The sequence below is a fragment of the Pyrgilauda ruficollis genome, unplaced genomic scaffold (genome assembly GCF_017590135.1).
Source record: "Pyrgilauda ruficollis isolate IOZ18807 unplaced genomic scaffold, ASM1759013v1 scaffold119, whole genome shotgun sequence".
Taxonomy (NCBI): domain Eukaryota; kingdom Metazoa; phylum Chordata; class Aves; order Passeriformes; family Passeridae; genus Pyrgilauda; species Pyrgilauda ruficollis.
In genome coordinates, this window is record NW_024510210.1 from 9434 (window position 1) to 31959 (window position 22526).

Below are 22526 nucleotides of genomic sequence, written 5' to 3' on the forward strand. Positions count from 1 at the left end.
GCGGCACCGCTGCTCTCGCAGCCCCGCCGCCCAGCGAACGGCACCGCCGGCTGCCGCCTCTGTTTTTCCATGCTGGAGATCGTTCGCAGCCAGCCCCGGGCACGGCAGGGAGGGAGGCGGGCAGGGAGGGAGGCGCCCGGCCGGCCCCCGGCGCCGCTCGGTGCGGAGCGAGGAGCAGGTGGGTCCCGCCGCATCCCCGCCCCGCGCCCCCGCGCAGCGCCGCTGCCATTGGAGCCGGGCGCTGTCAGTCCCGGGCGAGCCCCGCTCCCCGGCAGGCTGCTCCCAGCGCTGGGGCTCCGCCGAGGCCGGTCGCGATGGGAAGCGGCGTCGGAGGGAAGAAAGTTTGCCACGCTCGGGCGCTGGGCTGCCCGCGTCCGTGATGCCCGGGGCGGGGGGCGGTGCCTGAAGGCAGCGGGCAGCCGGGCGGCTAGCACGCCTCGCTGTCTGCTGTCGGCACTGCCAGCGCAAACTTTCAGCGATTTTCATGTGCTCAAAGCCAGGATTCTAATTCTCAGCCCTCCCCGCCCCCACTTCTCCTTCTAGGTAGGCGACAAGTATTTTTTATTCTGTGGATTAGAGAACTTTCTGCATGGAAATTTACTGACTTCGGAGTGGTCTCCGTTTCGGGGAAAGGGGGAAAAGGATTTATATTCATCGCAGCTTATTTTTGTTTTCTGGATCACAGGATTTCTGGAGCTATATGGAGGGATCTCAGGATGGTGTGCACCAGGAAAACCAAAACTTTAGTGTCCACTTGCGTGATTTTGAGTGGAATGACTAACATCGTCTGCCTGCTGTACGTGGGCTGGGTCACCAACTACATTGCCAGTGTTTATGTGAAAGTGCAGGAACCGATCTCAGAAAAAAAGTTAGAGGAAGACAAAGGGGACACTTTAAGGATTATAGAAAGGCTGGACCATTTGGAAAATGTCATCAAGCAGCACATCCAAGGTACCACCTCAGCCCCGCTTGCTCGCCCTCCTCTCCCCTCTCCGCCCGCCGCTCGCCGTGTGCTGCTCCATCCCCTCCCGCAGCGTGTGTGCTCTGTGTGTTTGTCGTGTCTGTCGTGTCTGTCGCGATCGCGGAGCCATCGGCAGCCCGGAAGAGCCGGGGCTGCGCGGAGCGTGCGGGATCGCCGGAGGAGCCCTCCCGGAGCCCTGCCGGGCAGCGGCGGAGCCGGGGGCCCTGCGGGAGCCGCCCCCGCCCGCGGGGCTGGGCCTGGGGCTGGAGCGAACCTCAGCTCCCTGCCTTGCATTCGCCAAATAGGGGTCCGCGGGGAGGGCTCGGACCTGTGGGTGTTTTTTTTGTTTTTTTTTTTTTTTTTTTTTTTTTTTTTTTTAATCCTATTTGTTGTTTTTCAAAATGGTTTGCTGCTAGTGGAATTCTTGTTCTCCTCCCCCTTTAAGCCTGACTCTGCTAATCCGTGCTGAGTCTCTGTGTTCCTTGGGATGATGAAGGTTTTCCCTTAGTGCCGCTGTAGTGCCGGGAGCCTCTTGGGATTATAACTGGGGCAATCTCTATGTAATGCCTTTTAATGGGTGCCCTGGGAGAAGGGTTGAAGTGGGGAGGCACTGGGAGAGAATATGATGATTTCCTGGGAGTTTGGGTTTTTACATGACTTATGCTTTACTGGGGGATCTTCAGTGTCTTCCTTTACACTTTCATCATCTCCACGGCATCATACCATCACTCTCTCAGCCTGCCAAGTGAATTGGATGGTAAGGAGGCTTCGGGGTAGGTGAGAACCTGTACAAAATCTAGAGGAACGATCTTTCTCTACTTCTGCATAACCTCCACCAAATACTCAAACCCCAGTTCTAGTCTCTCCTAAACCTGAAAAAGAAGAGTAGACATGTGATAAAGGATACCTATCACCAGTGCAAAAAATCTTGCTCACTTCCAAGCAGCTTGACCAACGGGTCTTCTGGGAATGTGAAGCAAATGGAGCGAGCAGGCTAGGTAGCCCCTAGGTAGCCCCATATTGACAAGCTTCCCTGCTTGTCAATACACATAACTTTGTAGTGCTACTAAAGCCCAGCTACTTTGTTTTGACTTGTGTTAATATCTTTCTAAATATGGCGTATCATCATTCATTTTGTATATGCACTCATTTCTCAGATAGTCTTGTCATCTTACTCAAAGGAGTAAAATGCTGCTTTTTATAATTTTTTGCCCCTTTCTTCTCTGGAGAATGGGTTACAGCAGCTTCTTCAAGTTTTAAGTTCTATCATACAGTCCTTAAGTTTTTCTTGATTCCTGAAATGGATTTTTAAAAGCAAATGTATTCTTGTCTGTGTGCCAGTGGAGTGCACTGTGGAAGCATATATGAAGGCAGGGATGTTCCAAAAGGCTCTGGCTAAGAGCGAGATACACAAAGATAGTCGACTTCCCTTATGAGGCTGGAGCATAGCTCCTTCAGGTTTGTTGGTGTGAAACTCAAATGGCCTTGTTTGTTTTCAAGGAAACAAACTGTTTTCAAGGAAACTAACTAGTGCCTTTGGTCACTAGTTCTTAGAGTAGTAGAGAAAAGGTTCACTTAAATCAGGGGAGAGTATAGCATGGATTAGAGCATAAGCTTTTTTTTGGTGACTATCCATAAGCCAAACCAGATGTTTTTTCCTCAAAATAATGCTTCTTTTAAAGTTGAAGAGGGTCTTTCAAAATTAACTAAGTGAACAGTTTGGTGATAAGTACTAAAATATTAGGGCATTAAAATAAAAGCCTTACAAGCTTCTCATGCCTTATTGAAACTACTTAAAGATAAATAAATGTATAAAATAAAAATCACAGATCCTTAACTCCAAGTGGATTTTCCATACTTTTATTTGCCAAATAGTTATAACTGGGGTTCTCACAGGAATTCCTGTGGCAGATACTGCAGAATAGGGTGTTACTTTAATCAGATTTTGTTTAGAACTGTGAGATACTGTGAATTCTAGGTGATGGTGCAAAACTCACTGAAGTTAGTGAAAGAAATATTCCAAGCTTGACTGGGTTTGATTTGAACTTGAAGGCCAGACTTTAAGAAATTATATGTTTGAGAGTTGTTGCCAAAAATTGTGTAAACCAGCTGCTGTAATGGTTCTGGACATGGTTATAAGGGTTATCAGTAGTTTGCTATTAAACTTTTCCTTGGACCATTTCTTTTTTGTGTTGGACAGAGGTCTCAATAGCTCAGATGTTCTGCAATGCTCAACAGGAATGAAGTTAGCGCAGGTAATAGAATTATATTCCATAGGATATCCTGCAAATGCCAGAGAGCTTTAGCTGCTGCATTTTATACACGGGGTTACGCTAATACTTCATTTTAATTTGCTTTCTGATTGTTTGATTAGATGCCATCTGGGAATTCCTTTAGTATATAAATTGCAATCTTGTAATACTTTATCAAGTGTCCTCGAAATGAGAAGAAATAAGATATGCCTTCAGATAAAACCCTTTTTAAGGTATGTATTTTAAAAAGACATTTTCATGACAAGAAAAGTATCAGACTGAAAAGAGATTTCCAGATAAGAGAGGTTCAGAGGGAATCAAAGGTGGTATGCCTTGTGTTTGGAAAGAACAGTATGGACAGGGAAATCCCAGGCCACAGAAAGAAGAAGCTTGTGGAGCTAAAACTCGATGCTGAAACTTGATCTGACTGAAACATGGGAATCCTGAGTTCCTGGCTTGTGGCCAGACAGGGCTCACAAGATGGTGTTGGTCAAGTGACTTCACCTTTTTGCAGTGATGGTGAGACCTGCAGGATTTTCTGTGGCAGTGTGTTGTGGGATTGTGGTGTTAATTACATCTGAATGCTCCACAACCAGTACCAAGGAGATTCTCTTCCCGCACCAGCCCAGATCTTCAGTAGGAGGCATATGCTCCATGCTAGCAGGCAGCCCACTGAGAGAAACTTTGAGTTCCCACCTCCTTTGGAGGTTGCAGACAGGATGGTGTCTTCGTGGAGATTAATTGTGTGTATGTGTTTATGTGTTTGAAAGAAACTGAGTGAAGGACCAGATGGGTAGCTTGATGCAAAATGCAGCCCTTTTAGTGCCTGACAGAGGTGTGTGGCACATGGACTGCGTAGTAGCACTAAGCTTTATTCCCAGAAAGTACACTTTAGAGGGCTGAGGTTAACAAGTGTTAAATGGGGTAGAAAACTGTGTTCTGTGAGTTCACAAACACCAAAGTGGTTAAAGAAACCCCAGACACTCTCAGGTTATTAAAATCAATACGAGAGTGCTTCAGACAGATCACAACATATCCTTCATTTTAATAATGCATCATGCATTGGCTCTGACACCAAAAACTCGCCCTAAGTCATATGTGCAGCTGGAAGATCAGGGGAGTGGGCAGGCTGCTCTTTATCTGATACTTAGTTTGTATCAGTGACAAAGTGAAAAACACCAGCCAAAAGGGAGAAATGTGTTGTTTTCTGCAGCCTCACTTTAGGCCATCATAGTTCATAGTTTAATTTTCCTTGGAAAAACTAAACTATTATTAAATCCATATCACTCAAAACACCACTGCACATCATCCTGCCTGTCTTATTACTCAATGTCATTTTAGTATTTTTCAGCCTTCCTAGTTTTAATCAGATGATGTTTTTGTTGCGGAATTATCTTAAAAGGTTATAGACTGTGAAGTCTATGACATGAACTTGCTTCCTTGCCCTCACCCATTCTTCTTCCCAACCCCTTGGACCTAAACAGATTTACTTAACAGTTACAGTTCATTTCTGGACTAGCTGAATTTTTAGTTAAGGTTGATGGATGGTTACTAAGATGTCTGTGTCCTAGTAGGACTTTGGTTCTCCGTCCTTGCAAGCTGCTGCATCTGTTCTTATCAGTGGAATATCAGGCACTGTGTGGACTTGGGAAAATTTGTGAGAGAAGAGCTGTTTACATTCTCTTTCATTCTGCTGCTTAGAATTATTTGCTGTGTAGATTTACTTGAGCTAATATTAGCTATCCCACAGTTGGATATATGATCGCTGTCTGTGGTCAGCTGGGCGAGGGAGAGGTCTCCAGTGTGTGATTCACTCTGTCCCTGTGTCAGGTGTTAGGGTGAAATGATTTGCTCTCAGAAACTGCATATTTTGAGCTTGGGAACTAGGTCAACCCACATTCTTAATTTTAGCCTGGGAAAAATTTGAGTAAGTAAGTGTCGTGTTTCTTATCTACCCTTTATTTCTTGACCTCAAACACAAAGAAGGATATCTTCTGTCTTTTGCAGCCTGGCTAACTGTAGCTGGGTTCCATAAAGTCAGCTCACCAGGATTCAAATGGCCACTCCACCATGTCTGTTACTCCTGAGGTACTTCCCTTTTGGGAATAATTAATGGCTAAATCCCCTCCGTTTATTTCCCTCAAGCTCAAAAGCAATTAAGCATGTTTATCACTCGTTGCAGCATATTTATTCTACTAAGAAACAAATGAGCACCAGGCAGCAACCCTGGGAACACTCAGCTCTTGCTCCACTGCAGAGGGCTCTGTATTCCCTGTCTCTGTACAAGCACAGAGATGTGCTGTCCCAATGCACTTAATTGCAATGGAAGCAACTGCTTGCATATGCAAGTGAGACAGGATTAATCCCATTATTTTTCCTCTTTAGACTCTGACTTCTCAAGTCATTCTAGATGGCTGCATGTCAGTGCAGATTAATTGGGATTTAACTTTCATGTTCTTCCATGCTTAGGGATGAGCACACTAAAGAAACCTTAATATAGTTATTTCAACTGGAAGACTTAATTTGCTGTAAATTTTCAAGCAACACTGGAGTTGTAGGTATTTCAAGGACAATCTACTGAAGACTTAATGTTGTTGATTCTGTTGACTACTTGATAGTATATCATTACTATTATTAAAATTAACTTTTTTGTGCTTTGAATATCTTTAGCTCCCTTCTAATTATATTCTTGCCAGTTCTTCCACTGAGGATTTATGTCACTGGATGCAGTGGGCAAAATTGAGGAGTGCTAGTAAAGTAACTGGATTTCATTGCTGGATATTGAATGATTGTTTTCTTCAGAATAAGGTTTCTTTTTTAAAATTTATTTTCCATTTTCCTGATTGTCATCTAGATTGCTCTGTTTCTTCAGGTTTATACAATGGGAATGGCATGGCAGATTTGAGATTGTTTCTTTTGACATAAACAAGGAAAATTTTATTTGGCCACGGAGTGAGAGTGAATGATAGTTTTGTAGTTGGGAAGGGAATTGACATGGATTCTGTTTCCTTCAATCATGACAATTTCTGTAGTTCACATGAATGAAGTCTTCAACAGAAGGTTAAAAAAATTAATCAGGAGCGGAACTGTGACTTCCATGCCCTCCAAAAATTCCCTCACTGCTTAGCTAGAAAAGTTTGCCTTTTTCTCTGAAAAAGATCATTTTTGTTGACATTTGTTATCTTTGCATGATGGCACAGCCTTTGTGGAAGGAGGGGGTTTTTAGTGCAGTGTTTTAGCAGAGGATGTATGGGCTGAGCAGGGATGGAGAGAGCTGTTCTGCTTCAGGTTCTGCACTCAGTGCTTCATTTGTGCCACTCTGGTGTCACTTTGGGCTGTGTTGCTCAGGTTGGTACGAGCAGCCTGCAGCTGTGCAGGGGTTCCAGCTGAGGTCTTTCCTGCCAGCTTGTTACGCCCACTTCAGTACTAACGAGTGATTTTTATCTGTATGGCCAGAATAGAGGCAAATACATCTGAAAAGAAACATAAAGCAAGACGTACACCCAGCTGCTGGGAATTGTGTGTAATGTGTGAGATCAGCCTGGTGCTGGACTCTCGCTCTCTCTGGCATCACATAAGGCAGTTCTTGCCTGTCTCCACCTAACATTGCTCTCCTGCCTGTGACAAGACACAGAAGCAGTTTACTTTAATTCTACCTTCAACAGAAAGGTCTTGTCATCAATGTTACACTGTGAAAGTGTACATAAGTCTGGGGAGTGGTGGGATAAACTGCTGTTACCTATCTGAATGTTAGACATGATGTGCAAAGAAAATCTATGGTGATTTAAAAAAGCAAATATTGGGCTCAAATCTTGAGACAGCGGTGGCGTTTTGAAGATGGCTTAGCTGCCTCTTGAGGGTCCTTTTCTGTCTTTGGAACAGCCCAGGAACTTGATTATCAGCTGTTAATACATTATGGAGTGTGAAAAGGGACACAAAGGGACATGAATCCTCTGTCGCTGGTTAATGGCTGTCCTCGTTACATGCAGCCATAAGATTATGTTGTCATCCACACTCGGCCTGGACATTGGAGACTGGGCTCTGTGGTGTCTTGGGATTGTCCCTGAGTCCAGAGCAGTGAGGTGATTTACTGGCCCACAATTAACAAAATTAATGAAATTTAATTTCTGACTAATGCAAAAGTGACAACTAACTTCATATTGTGAAAACTAACTTCATTCCTCTGAGGCAAATCCCTTTTCATTCAGCTGCTGTATTATTTTCCATTTAACTATCTCCAGAGGTATCTTTCTGTGCTGCCCTTGGCCTTGCAGTGCTAGCTCTACAGCCTCTTTAGAAGCTTCTGGGCTCCTTCCTTTTAGGAACTTGATAAACAGCTCACTAACAAGCTGTTGGATTAGTGTGGACAGATACTCTGCATAGACACTGAAATTCTCAGGTACATGAAGCTTAATGCTTTGACTTCATGGTGCTCTTATATATACCTAAATCTATTCTATGGTTGCGCAATGCAGATGTATTCTCTGTGAAACAACATTTTGTGTCTGTTTTCTACACAGTTTTTCTCTGCTCAACTGCTGTTTTGTACTTAAGGTTCTGTTTTTAACACGATATCCGCAGTTTTCTGAGGGAAAGGCAGAGATGTTCAGGAGCTGAAACCCTGATGGTTGTTATTACAGTTCTCCAGCGTCTCCTTTGCTTGGCTTTGAAAACTAACAAATGAGAATATTCTGATGTCTGTTTTAGAATATGAAGGTGGAAGATCCAAGCTCCTACCCTGAAGTGCTCTGTCTTTAAAATGCCAATGTCTCTTCTCAAGTTTGTGAGGGATTCTTGTTATATTTGCTACTTCAGTTGTGTTTTAAACACATGAGCTTTTAAAAATGTATTATTTCTATGACAACAACACTGTGGCAGCTGGCAGGATCCCAGCTGTCCTGTGATCAGTGCCATGTGAATGTGTAGTGGAAGCCTTGACTTGGAAGCCTTCATCCCTATGGATAAGGTCTGCAGGAGCAGGGTGGAGGAGGGGGATAGAGAGAACTGCTGTGGCCCCACCTTTACAGACTGTTGGTGGCAGATTTGACTGCTGGAGTTGCTCAGAAGAATCAGACACAAGGTCCCTTCTTCCCCCAGGAAGAGGCCAGGGAGTGTGTGAGTCCTGCAGTAGCCAGATGTTGAGGTGTGCTGCAGTAGCCACATCTGTTGGCCAGAGACATCAATTTGAGACTGACATCAACCCCGAAGTATGAGCTTAGATAGCTCTCCCAACATGCAGGTTTTAATTAGCCCATTTTAAATACCACACGACTGCCTAAATCTCTGCTTGTATGCTGAAAATTCAGGAGCTCAGTGACCTTGTGTTAGTAATGTCAGTAGGGGTATGGAAATCCTGTTGCAGTTTTGGTTTTGACATTTCCTATCTCCTAAATCAAGCCCCATATTTTAAATGTGAATGTTTGAATTTTCCTTCTATTAGAGCTGTCACAGGTGATCTCTCGGAAAATAGGATTTCTATAAGCAGCTTTCTGAAGAGTATAAGAAAAAGATAGTGTTTCTGTGGGTTTTCTTCTTCATAGATAAATGATTATTCCAGCCTTCATTTTAGGGAGATAATACAGATTTTTAGACTGTACTTGATCATATGTAATCTGAATCTAGCTAAAGATCTCTTTCATGAGTCATCCAGCTAATGCAGAGAATTACCTGTCCCTGCTTTCATGGTGGATTCCAATTGCTTTGAAGCTTTGAAGCTTTTCTTTCTGCATCAAGTCATGACTTGCCAGAGGCTTTGCAAGAAGATTTGGCATGCTGGAGGTAAAAGTAAAACTTGTCAGAAAAACTTTTCAAGCACTGCAGACTCAGTGAGTCTGTACTCATCCATTACAGGATTATCATTGCATTGAAATTATGATTGGAGAAAACATCTTCTGGGATTTCTCTGTGCACAGAATAAAAAGGGCTTGCAGAACTGAGCACAGAACCATTTTTAAAATAACTTTGTTCTGTGTATTTGTCTTTCTCTGAGGTATTTGTAATTTTACCAGCTGTACATGGAATGATCATCTTATGCCAGCCTTTCCCTCTTCTACTTGTGCTAACAGGAATATTTTAAGTTGCTCGAGTGAAGGGTGTGGGAGTTGTATGCTGTAATTTCTCTGGAATTTCTGATTAGAAGATCACATTTAACAGTTTGGAGGACAAGGAGGGCCAAGAAGGAGAAAAGTACAGCAAAAGCTACGGGCTGCACAAGAATACCTGAAGGTTTCATCATTTTTTAGTTGATATGAAATTGCAGTTATTGAGTGAAAACTCTGGATTCTCCACTGGTTTTATTGAAACTGCTGTACTGAGTTTCCATGGAGTGGAAAGAAGCAATGCACCATTTTTGATTCTCTTCTGAAAGCGTTTTGCTTTCCTGCTGCTCTCAAAACCAATTTCACATCTAGTAGATTGCTACAAATACTTGCTTGTTAATTAACCCCAAATCTTCAAAAATTGAAGACTTAAATCTATTTGCTTTAGTTTATATGGATCTTATAAAACATGTGTAGCACCGTGAATGAAGTAAGAATTTTTTTTTTTTTTTTTTGCATACAGCCAGACTATTATAAGCAAAATACTGGGCCTGGAACCAAAATTGTGATGTTATTGGTCTCCAATATTATAATTGTGTGTTGTTGTTTTGATCCTGCTTTTTCAGAGTTAGAACTCTGATTTTACAACATGATGTCAGCCATAAAGGATTATGACATCATTAAACTTAGATGTAACAGAATGAGGTATTTCAGGCTTCTGTTTAGCTAATGCTTTCACGTGGCTGTAAAGCTGTACAAATTTTAAATGAATGTAAAGCTGTTAGATGTAAACCAAACAAACCAGCAATAGAAGAACCCAAATAAAAGTTCCAAAGGGATGTGTAAACTTGTACACAATGCCAAGATCACTGGTGAATTTAGGCACTGAAAGCAGCAAGACCAGAAAAAGCTGTAACAAAATGACAACAGAAGACTTATGTTTGGATACATATCATTCCCACTTGCTCCCATTGTAACAGGAATGCTTTTGCTATAGAAATAATTAAATCTCATTGGTTCATTGTTATACTTCCTATAAGTGCAATTCTATCAACACACATGAGTTTTCAGCACAGCTGATGTCTTTCTTACGTAAAAATACATAAAATTTGTTTAAAGCACCTTCACAGTGCTGATTCTATTACTCTCATTTAAGTACTGAGACAAAATTTTGCATGCAAATGAATATGGAAACACTAAATATCTAAAATACTTTCTATATGATATTTCTCTCTAAGAATATGGCTGAGCTAAGGGTCCATATGTCTTGTCTGGAAGGTAGGAAGGGGCTTCACCATTGCCTGACAGGGGCTTACGTGGAAGAGTTTGTGGATGGTAGTGCAAGCACCAAAGCAAGAGCCTGGTTAGAGCACGTGGGGGTGTGTTTGCAAAATACCTGAGTGTGGCAGCAGCAGCAGCAGGCTCCTGCAGCCTGGCAGTGCAGAGCATGGAAGTATTGCCAGAAGAGTGTTGGAATCAGGTTTTCAGACAGTTGTCAGTGCTCTCTGCAGTAACTGAGTGATAGCTGATGGCTGGGCTGATCCCTGCCCATTTTGCGCTTTTTTCCTGGATGGCTGCAGATGCAGGTGGAATACTGAGCCCCAGAGGGAATGGGGAGCCTCACCACTGATTTCTTGTTCAAAGAAGTAAGTAGAGGTAAAGCTTTTTATGTGGGCATTGCCAGCTCTTCAGGGTAGGTTTTTAATTGCTGAGCCCTGGATTCTTTTTTTCTTAATTAAGCTGCTCTTGGAGAATTTCTAAATTTATGACAGGATAAAATTCCTTGTTATGAGGAAACCTGGAGATTTGAAAACATGTAAAAGGAAATTCAGTGTTGTAATGTGGGAAACATTCCTCAGCTCCTTGCAGTAACAACCTGTCAATATATTTTTGTCTGCTTGACAATATGTAGGAAATGCCTTTGATTTGTAAAATTGCTTGTAATTTCTCAACATTTCTTTTGATTCTATTGATTAAAGCTTTTCTGCCTGCCTAGAGACATTAAATAGCAAACCATCTGCTAAAAGTGAACTGGCAACATTCCTGAAAATTAACATTTAAAAAAAAATGTTTAGTCTAAATATATTTCAAAGACTGTTTCTATTTGTGTTCTGAGATGAAGAGGAAAACAAAAGCTTCTGTTATAATCTGGCAAAAGATTGCAATACCTGGTGAAATACCAGTGTTGTCTTCACACTATGGGGAGAGAGATGTTGTCTGGCAAAAAAGCAGAGAGGTAGGAGGAGATGTGATGCAAAAGTGTAATTACAAACACTGTCCCACGTGGCTCTGTGTTCACCACCTGTATCCCTTTTCTAGGGATTGATGGATAAGCAGCCACTCAGCCCAAAGCACCCTGTGTGTGCCTGCCAGGAGGGAAATAAATACCCTGACTGCAGTCATTAACTCCATGGGTTAAGTGTAGGTTACAGAGTAATCCCCATGCCCCAAGTTCTGCTAAAATAGTGAGGTGGTAAATACAGAGTTCTACTCACCAGTGATTTTCTGATTGCTGTTTTTTACAAAGATCCTTGTGTGAGCAGCTTTTGGCTGAGTGGCTGTCCTGAAGTTCAGAATAGAATGCTTACAGAAACAAGAGCTCTGAGTGTTTGAAGTGTTGGGTCAGCCACAGGGAATTCACAGGGTTTCTTGGCAGGTTAAGACAAAAACCTTGTGCATTTGACCTGGCTTTTGTGGCTGGTTTTGCCAGGCAAGAATGCCATGTAACTTACTTAAAGATTTTATCTGTTTAGGGATAGAAGGAACGGAGAGAAGGAATTATTCAATGTGCTCTTTGTGCCGGCACAGATTCAGTGGAAGATAATTCTGGGTATTTGCTTCTCCAGCAGTTGGATTATCATTTCTAACTGTCCAGTTAAGATCAATTTTAACTAGTAAAGTCATCTCTGAAGGCACTGTGTATTTACACCCTTTTGGTTACTAAAAAAATGATACAATGTTTTTATTTGAAAGTGACAACAAGGAAGTCCTGGGAATGACTGTTCTGTCATAAGATTTTTTTCCTTGGCTTCAAAACCTTAAGCTATTGATAGATATTAAATTATTTTTTAGACTGCATTCTTCCCACAGAAAGAATGTAACAAAGAGCCCCTGGACTGAGTTCTCAGTCAGCGTGACTGCACTCAGAGTCCTTGCTCTAAAATCTTATCTCTGTTGGGCTGCCATAAACTGCTGCTGTGGCCATGCTGCAGCAGTTCGTAGCTCTGGGGCACTGTGGGGCTGGCGAGGGAGCAGAATGATCTGTCAGAGCAGTGTGAGAAGCAGGGACTCGCTCTCCCTGTCCCCTCCGCCGCCCCAGAATTCCGCCCTGGGTTACCCACAGGCCACGCTGGGTTCATGGAGGGCGGCTCTTCCTTGCCACACATCTGTGGAGCTGCTTTTTTCTTATCACCATGTGAGCCCTGGGTCTGAAACATCAAAATGGTCAAGGGAAAGAAGAATCAAAGTATTCACTAGCAATAAAAGATAAAGTGATTATTACAGGAGTGACATAAATACTGTGTCAAATTCCAGGCAATGGCAAATATTAACCAATGTTCTCTGCTGCCTGTCTGTTTTTAAGACTTGTGCAGAGCTGGCAGCCAGGCTGTTCTTGTGTGTCAGTGAGGGCCATGGCACTGTCTGGCTGTTTATACTGTGGACGTGGTGCAGAGAATGGGAGGGGTTTAGCCACAATGGCAACTTGTGACAGTGAGAGGGATGACAGGAAAAAAAAGATTAAACAACAGCCTAGGATGCAGCAGTTTAGCTTTGCTACATCCAGCTAAGAAAAACGCGTAATTTTACTTTAAAAAATAGTTTTAATGCAGCTGTTTTGCTCTCTGTTCAATGTTTATGCTACACATTGAGTGACTTTGAATTTGCCTTTCTGCTATTTGATGAGAACAGATGTTATTTTCTCCCAACTTCTTGACACCTGTAACCATCAAAATTCCCTGTGCTCATTTAATTATCATCCAACAAGAAGGATTTATTTAAGCAAATTACCTAGAAGGGCCAATTCAAAACAAGATACCCTTTTCACTGCTATTGAAATAAACTCAAGAAGTCCTGTGTATTTCACTCACTGGAATGATTAGCTCTGTCTTTTAGATTAAAAAAAAAAAAAAAAGCAATAAAAGCAATTTTATGAAGTTGCCTAAGACAGCAGGAATAACACTGGGAGTAGAAAGCCCAACCTGAAGGAATTTACACATTTACATTTCCCATCATTCAGTTCCAGTATTTTAAGGGGAAGTCTTGCACCCCCCCTTAACTGGACAAACATAATTTTCCTACAGGTAACTATTGTTATTGATACTTGAGACCTGAGCACGGTGTTTTAGCCACATTCCTGTTCCCAGCACTGAGCAGGATGTGTTTTCAAGTCATCTCATGTCTAGCAATGTTTTTGTTTTAGCTTGCCTTTGCAGCTCCAAACCCAAAATGTGAACTAAAATGGGTTGACTAGCGATACAAAGGAGGTTGCAGTCAAGTAATTAGAATTTGGTTGAAAATTTAAATAGTTTAAAGCACTGCAGCAATGCCACGTGGCAGAATGTGCTTGAGGCCCAGTGGTGACCTTTCCCCCTTTACCAGCTTTCCCCTTTCCTTTCCTTTTTTTTTTCCTGTTAGTTAACTTAATTAATATCTTGTGTTTTCTAGGAGTTTTTCCTGCCCCTCCCATCATTACCCTGATTATTTAAAACTTGTGCACCTGTGCTGTAATAAGTTAGGAGTTTTCAGTTGGTGGACTTTGGGAACTTGCAGATAAAAGTAGTTGAGAAAAGATAATTTGGGTCACGGGATGTCTGTTACAAAATGTGCAGGGGCTCCCATGCTGCCTATCTCTTTGAAAGAGATTTTTGAGAACTAAGTGACTGCCGAAAAGGTCTTTGCTAAACTCTGTAAGCAGCCAAATTTCAGGGAGTACTTACAGTGCAAAATAGCATAAGGGGGAATGAAAGTTAATTTTTCTCTAGCAACTTGATCTGCTTTACTAAAAAGCCACAGAAGGTAGGGTTAGTCTCCTTCTGTTCTTGTTATAACTTGTCTTCCAGAAATGTGGAAGCAGCCAGTTGGCCAGCACGCTTCCTTTCTACTTTCTCAAGAATGCCATTCTTTGACTGCCTCAGCCTTGGATCCCCATAGAGAATTGTAAGAAGGGCTCCAGGGTCTGAATGCAAGTTATTTCCAGTTGTTCAGTGTGGGCAACTTCTTGAATGACTTTGTTTGTTGATATATGCATTTTAAATTGGCTCTTGATTGCCATGATGTGTTTTAGGCACCGCCTCTTACCTAACACAAAAAGTGCAGTCAAATCATTAGTGTAAAAACCTTAAAATTAGAAATGATGACAAAACACCCAGCTGTCAGAGGAGCAGAATTTCAGTAAAATGTTTTTGAAAAACTTGTAAGTTCCATTTCTATAGGTCTCTTAGATATCTTTTGAAATTTTTTTTCTGTAAGTTACTTTGAAGCCCTCCAGTGCTTAATCTCCTTCAGTGTGTATTCCCTTTCCAAGAAAAAAAATTAAATTTCTTGAGGCATACCTCAGGATTTTCCCACAGGGAACTGGAGATAAAACACCAGCTAATAGAAATTCTGAGGAATTCACACAATACATTTTAGTTATTATGTAATTGCTTAAAATATTACCAGTAATTTTGGCATTAAAAAGAGGAATCAGATACCTACTGGGTTATCTCATAAGCTTTCTGGTTTTTATTTCTGAATCTGAATTATTAAGAAAGCAATCTGTCCACCTTTCTAGTAGCTTTGGAACCTAGCAGTAAAATAATCAGAGGTTAAAAATTTTGGAAACAACTACATCCATGTAAGTCTCCTCCAGCTAATAGAGGGAGACACTGTAGGTACTCTCTTGTGCCAGTTGAAAAGCTGCATTTATTAATACTCATTGTCAGATAATGTGCATGGAAAAGAACACTCACCTGTTCCTGGTAATTTCCTGAACATTGTAAAATTTTCAAAAGTGCTTGCATTAACCCCAGAACTAAGTCCAAAGGAAAAGTGTCATTTTCTGCTCTTGTTCTCAGTGATCTGATTTATTTAATCATGTCCTTCCTAAGCTTTTGGGAAGAATTTCCAAGCAGAAATGGGACTATTCGTTCTACTAAGATGACTGCCAGGTCCTGGTCTGTACTGCAGCGTGCTTCCTTTTCCATCATCTAAACTGAATTCTGATTGCAGATGGATGAGAAACTGGGACACAGCAAAATTAGCAGCAGTATTAGTGAATGAGACAGAAAGTGTACTTTGCTATTTCCAGCTATTGTGCGGAAGATCATCTGAGCTGGCTGTCCATTTGCTCAGCTTGGTGGGATCACGTGCGCTTTCAGAGGCTGTGAGTAGGAAATAGAGCGGCTCTTGGAATTCAGCATCTCTGGGAATGGGACAGTGAAACATGAAGATGGCTCTTCACCACTCCAGTCTTAATTTCAGGAGCCAGCTGTCCCATTTGCAAGGACCAGAGAATGTAAAACTGAGTGAAAACTGGATGGAAACTTGCCAGGTTGCATGTGTGCACTTGCAGAGCTTGGGAGCCTGTCAGTGGGAAGGGCTGAGCTTTTGACACATTTTTTATTGCAAGCTTGGCAATGTCAAAACATACACCATCCCGCTGGGACAGATAAAGTTTTCAATATTTGAGGAGGATAATTTCTGTCAGTATCTGAAGATTTTTCCTGTTTGCTCAGCATCTGTGGTATCCTCCTATAAGAAATTAGCATTTTACTGCAGAGGGTGATAGTTTTGCATCCTTCAGAGCACTGACTTCACCACTTCAGTTAGCCAGTTGATTTTTACATAATCATTTGCCCTTCTGGAGGAACCTGAACTTGAAAACAAATTGTCAGTGAAGTTCTTTGCCATTGAGAAGCAGGAGGTAAGAATGTCAGTAAGATCTACTGATGGCCAAGCTGCAGTTAAGAATTTTGGTGAACTATTCCCTGACAACTGTTTTCTAGTTATTCTTAAACTAAAGGCAGATTTCCAAGACGTAAGATATTCTCAGTGTAGTGAGCACTGTCTTCACTCTGTATTAAGGTGCAGATGGGCCCCTGAGCCTGTCTGTAGGGAATTGCAGAAAGCTCTCCCAGATTTCCATTTGGGCCTCCACAGGATCATTATTGCTAATGGGATATCAGGAAAGGTGAGTGTCTGCTGGACACCTGCCTGTTGGAATAGCTGGGATCCAGAGAATTCCTTCAGTGAATGGTCCTGCCTCCTTTGGATATTGCTGGTGGCTGTTCTGCGTGGAGGTGGGGATAATTTTTCTTCCATTCTGGCACAGGTGACACATTGAACTTGCTGAGCTCATTAATATCCCTAAACAAAAGCTTCAGTGTTTACTGCTCTAGGAGGAGGCTTGTCAAATTCAATCAGTCATTATATTTACATGGCAAATTGGTTTTGGGATATATCATAATCAGCCTCTGTATTAATGTTTTTCTGAAGCAAAGCACAGAAACTTACACTGTTTGGGACCCTTTGCAATAAACAGAATGGCTAAAAGAATGTTTGCAGCAGGAAGATAAATGTTGTTACATTTTTAATAAATGTGTTTTTTTCCTTCCATAATGGAAATTCTTTTGCTGTTTTTGTTGGGAATCTTCTTTGTCAGAGGACATATTTATCTCCTCTTGTTAAGGCTCAATTTATATGCTAACTGCTTTGGTAAAATGCCAGCTGACCTTGTGACAATTTTGTACACATTGGGACTGGGGCCCTTGTGGTGTTTGTTTCTGTCACTAGTTTGGATGGAATTCCTTTTCTTGCTTTGCACTGCACAGGAAATGCTACCTTATAATTTACATTTGTAAAGAAGAAATCAAGATGTGCAAGGAGGGCACTGTGTTTGTTTTTGGGAATAGATTTTTATGGTGCAGATGTAGTTTCAACCCCCCCTTTTTAAAATTATGTGCTATTTCAAGGTGGCAGAGCAGGCACATTTGCGGGGTTACCATGTCCAGTTCAGGAAGGAAAAAAGAAAAAAAAAAGTGCAGTTTGACCTAACAAGGGAAATCCTGATAGTCCATCACTTGTTGGTGCTGTCAGCTCTGTACTTTATATTACCTTGGGAAAATTTCAGCTAGCAGGCTTTTGTAGAGTTATGGACTGTCTTGACTATGACTGAAATTTGTAAAAAAAATCTTATTTGATGACTACATCATGGTTTCTTTGTAAAGCATGTATTTTCTGTGGTTTTCTGTAATGTAGTTTAATGCTGTAACAAATGTTGTATTCCTTGTTCGGAGAACTTTCCCCAAATGAAGTATGAAAATTTACTGTAGAGGCAGCAAAGCCATTAGGAACTGTAGCAGTGCTATACAAAAACAAGAATTCCTGTCCACTGTGGTGAACTGATACTTTCACAGTAAAACCCATTTCAATTCATTGTCTTAGTAAGAACTGCCTAGCAGCTTACTGACAGAAGCCAATTGTTTTTCTTTTAAAATTTCACTTTCATGAAATGCTTTACACATGGATTACAAAAACCGCTCAAACAACAAAACCAAACCACAACCCTCAAACCAATGTAATCACTTAAATCTTTCTGTAGAAGAACAGTAAAGACAATTCTGCTAGGTAACCAGGGATATTTTGTGAATTATTACAAGCTTTAAACACAACACTGTAAGGAACTACAGTTTAGAAATTCTCAAGTTTAGCATTAATTTGATAGAGTAATGACAGATATGAGGGATATAAATAGAAATTCTTGTGTGTGAATACAAAACCTCTGAAACCCCACATTTGCCAATTTTCTAAGGAATATCTGATCTTAATGTATGTTATTGATTGGTTTTTCAACCCAGAAGCTCTGTTTAATTATTAATACATCTCTCTCCAGGAATCTCCAGTTTCTAATGTGTGTTTAACAGCAAAACCTCTTCCCTTCCGCCCCCGGCCTCTGAAACCCTGGCCCTTGTGCCTTTGCCTGGATAAGCTGGTGTGTACCCAGATCTGCAGTACAGCCTATAGAAGAGCTGAGTTGCCATTTACTCTGTTAATATCTTAATTCCATTCAGCTTGTGCAAATGGCTTCAGTGCCATGAACACTCTCCTTCTAATGGAATGTTTCGAGCTATTGATTCTTGGGCTGACTTTATTGCATGCCTTAAGGTACAAACCAAGTTGGGGGCCAGCTCTTTGTTCTGCAGGTTTCCTCCAGAAGTGCTTCTGTACAGCTCAGAAAAAGGATTCCAAGGCAAGTTGCCTACCCCTAAGTTTCACTGAGTTTTAGGTGCTCAGCAATTTTAATAAAGAGGCTTTACTGAGACAGGAGTTTAATTAATGGAAATGCATATTTTGTACCTCCATTTCCTCTTCCACACATAGGTTTTCCCATAATGACTCTTCAGAATAGAAGCATCCAAGATTTGCATGCTTGATTTTTCTGATTTTGAGAATATATGCTGCTTTAGATTAACCTCCCAATTGCCTTCTAAAAGTTACTTAATTTTTTTTTTCCCTTATCTTGGAGCTGGAAATTTTCCAGACAAAATATTATATTTTCTGAATTGCATAGTAGTTGACTCTTTTCTTAATCCTAACGACTCCTGCAATCCTACTGGCTTGGTCTGTAAAGCCACAGTCAGTGTGAGTGACACTGGGATAATCTGCTTCACTATGCATTTTGATAGAAATTAATTCCACCATGACCCTGTTGTTTTTCCAGACCAATCTGTAGCCTGTTCCTTGACCAATTTTTGAAAACTATGGCTGGAGCAGTTACTGTTGAGTTTTCACGAGTACAGAAACACCCAGGTGGTTTATTCTGTATATTCCAGACTGATGTGAACGTTGTAGTATTTTCTTCTTGCAAGCTTTTTTTTTTGTTTTGTTTGTGGGTTTGTTTTTTTCTCAGTCATATAAGAGTAAGAAAATGTGTGCAGAACATGAAAATTTATTATGGCAGTCCAATTGATGAGTTCAGCTTATCCCTGTGTGCCAGTTAAGATGGAGAGGGCAAATGTTAGTTATTCACCTTGGGAAAAATACATTTATTCCCTTGCAAAAAAAGTCCAAGGTAAACTTTGAAAAACATTTTTATGAAATAACCATCTTGAGAGAGAATTTCAGTGCAGCTTTTCTGTATCTTTATTTACTCGTGCAGCTGAGAGGAAGAAGGGGAAACAAAGCCCCCCCCACAAATGTATTTGTACAACAAAACAGAGAAAAACATACTAGAAGCTTGCTTTCTTCCTGGTACATTTACTGATTCAGTAGCTTTACTGTGGTAACTTTTAGAATTTTGCGTGAGGTTTTTCAGTTGATTACAACTTGAGGGAAAAAATAAACCCACACCAAATACACAAACATGGCCAAGACTCTGCTCTCTGTGACTTGTCGAAGGGCAGGATTTATTTTAAAAGGCATGCTTAGCCTGGAGTTGACTTCTGAATGGAACTTCTGCCTCCAATGCGTGTGGCAGGGTCGGTGTGTGTAGCTGGGGAGCAGTGCTTAGAGCAGTGTTCTGGGCATGACATGCATTTCACATTTCCCCCTTTATTACATCTGCCTGCGGTTCACAGGGATGTGCTGTTGCAGGCAAATGTTGAATTAAGGTCATCAGCAATTAAACGGAGTAATTATCTCAATTTCTACATCTTAAGGTGTGTCCAGAAAGAGGGAGGACAAGGAAGTGTCCGTGTTGCAGAGGGTCTCCTGTTTCTCTGTTGTCTCTTGCATTTCTTTCTGGAAGTTTCTGTGAGACTGAAAACTGTCTTAGAGCCAAGTTTTGTAATAATACTCCAGTGACAATTAAATGTACTTGGGTCTCTTGCTAATTCCTTGTGCAAGTCTGCTGAATGCAGTCCTAAGTGGTTTGATTTTGCATGAAAGCATAGAAAATGAGGCAAAGTCAGAGAAATTATTAAAAAATCATTTATTGTTTTCAAAGAAAAAAGAAAAACCAAGAGACCAAGAGCTTAATTTTTCAAGGAAGTGTATTCTTAAACTTAACTGTTTAAATCTGATATCATTTGGTTGGCAGTTTGGGTGACTTTGTGCCTCACTAACATTTGAATTTTTTGCTTCACTTGGGTAGCTATCTTGCGTGATAATTTTAAATTGCTTATTTTAAATCAGTGCTTTACAGGAACTCTTCTGAAACAGCAGCAGTCTTTTTTTCTGCAGAATGACAAAGAGCAGGAGCATGAACAAAGTGCATACTTTCAATAAAGATATTCATAGGTCTAGTGTGAGCTCTGCTTATCGTTCTTCCTGCTCAGAGATGCCTGTGCTCATAATGAAAAAGGACTCTGCACTTCATTTAATTGTTTTGCCTTAAATCTTGAGCAACACTCTGGTTTTCACTTCCTTTCCCTATTGTGACCATTATAGAGAATGGGAGAGGGATTTGGCTGATGGAAAGTTTGTGTCAAGGCTCCCTGTAAAGGAAGAGGCTCTACTCTGCCCAGTCTAGATAATTTCTTTTTATTTCTCCATGGAAGCACCTGCTTCTCTCCACAAACAGTAGAGGGACTGAAGCTTAATAACCCACATGCAGGTCCCTGCTGTAAAAGGAGCTTAAGCTGACTCACCCACTTGCAGATATCCACCCTGTGAGTATTTACAGTCAGATGAGATCAGCCCCACTTTAAAGGTTTGTCAGTCTGAATCTCTTGAAATCAGTAGAGTTAATTATGTGAGTGAGGTTGGCCAGTTTTAAGCTATGTCTTTTAGCAAGCAAAAAAGCCTGTTTTTTCTTCTCTGCTAAACCAATATTTTGTTGTGTCTCATCTTAGACATTAGTTCATCTTATGAGGTGCTGTGGCCCTTTTAGGTTGGCTGTGTCAGCCATATATGGGGTTAAAATATACTGTTAAAATAAATGCAGTCCCAAGACGTTCATCAGTATTTTAGCATGAATAGCATTGTCTGTTGTATTTGTGAATGTATACATAAATACATTGACATCCTGGCTCTTTGTTCTGGTTGCATCTGTAATAATCCCTTATTTCACTGGTGGTTAAATCTTCATTGTATTGCGCTTTTTACTTAGGCTGCTCAGGCTCATTTAAATTAAACAGTAGACTTGGGATGTATTGTGCACAGTTGCAGCAATACTGCAGAATCTCAGTCAGAAACTAATAGATAAGGCAGGAGGCTAGTAAGCAAACAAGGTATTTCTGTGCAGACTGAAGATATTAATTTATATATACAAATTCAGGAAATTATTTCTGCTGCCATTTGGGAATTTTGAGTGACAAGCCATTATGAGTGCTAAAAACCAATTTATAGCAGTCCTTCATTTCTAGCTTTTCCTTTAGGCTGCTGCTTCCACTGGGGACTGGGAATATGAGACTGGGTTCTTTTGTGCAGATTTCAGTGCAGCATCACAGAGATAACACATCATGTGTAAGGCACAAGTTCTGACTTTTTTTTCTGTCTTCTTCTTTATCCTGAAGTGTTACAGTAGTGCCAGGGTCACCTCAGTATACCCTGTTACAAGCTTGCAGTTGGGTTACAGCTTATCTTAAAAAAAAAAAAAAAACAACCTAGTATTATAAAGAATCAGTCATGGACAGGAAGGATTTGTTGTGTTTTGTTTTTTCTTGTGGAAGTTATGAGAACAGGAAGGGTTTAGCCTGTGGTGCAGCAGGACCTCCTGTGCTCTGTGCTTGGAGCTGAAGGGCATTTCCCAAACCAAGGGGGTTATTTCTCCTGGTCAGGAAATTACCTTCTCTGATAGTGCTGGAAAAGTGAAAATGGAAAGCCCAAGGGATTAAGACCCTTGGCTTCAGTGGGAAGTGGATGTTGGCTTTTAGGGTACCCTCGGTGCAACTTGGGTGGTTGCCAGCCTTTGTTTGTGTAACGGGAAAAGGAAGCCACACACTCTGAAAACAATTTAATTAGACTTGGTTCTCCAGGGCTACTGGTCTGATGGCTTTCACAAACACTTAAGGATTTTTTCATTTAATTAAAAAGTGAAGGCAGGGAAATAATAAAAATGGGAGCAAAAAGAATCCTTTCAAATGCTGCCAGTTAGAAGGAATTTGTAATGTAAAGATTATGGAATGTTTTGATTTTTAAAGACTTTATCTTAAATCCAAGATTTGCAAAAAAAAAAAAAAAAAGTTGAAGTATGAACTGTTTCACACGTAACCTGAACCTCTCTTGAGGTAATTTTAATATTTTGTGTGTCATCCTTTACCCACTGGAGATCCAAAAGGGCATCTGTTCTTAAAGCCAGTGTCATGTGCCAGCATTTGGATGTGCATTTTGGTTTTTAGGGAGGATAAACCCCCA

General features: G+C 41.1%; 1 protein-coding gene across 2 annotated transcripts in view; it reads left to right on the forward strand.

Moving 5' to 3' along the window:
* Positions 1–242: 242 nt before the first annotated feature.
* The window catches only part of GALNT18 (polypeptide N-acetylgalactosaminyltransferase 18), a 209854-nt gene continuing 187570 nt past the window's right edge, over positions 243–22526 (forward strand). The window contains exons 1-2 of one of the 2 annotated variants that reach the window (XM_041485550.1): positions 243–543; positions 686–951. In XM_041485550.1, coding sequence (XP_041341484.1) covers positions 717–951 — 235 coding nt within the window. In that variant the 5' untranslated portion in view covers positions 243–543; positions 686–716. The remainder of the gene's footprint in view (positions 544–685; positions 952–22526) is intronic. The other variant, XM_041485540.1, reaches the window with a different exon arrangement.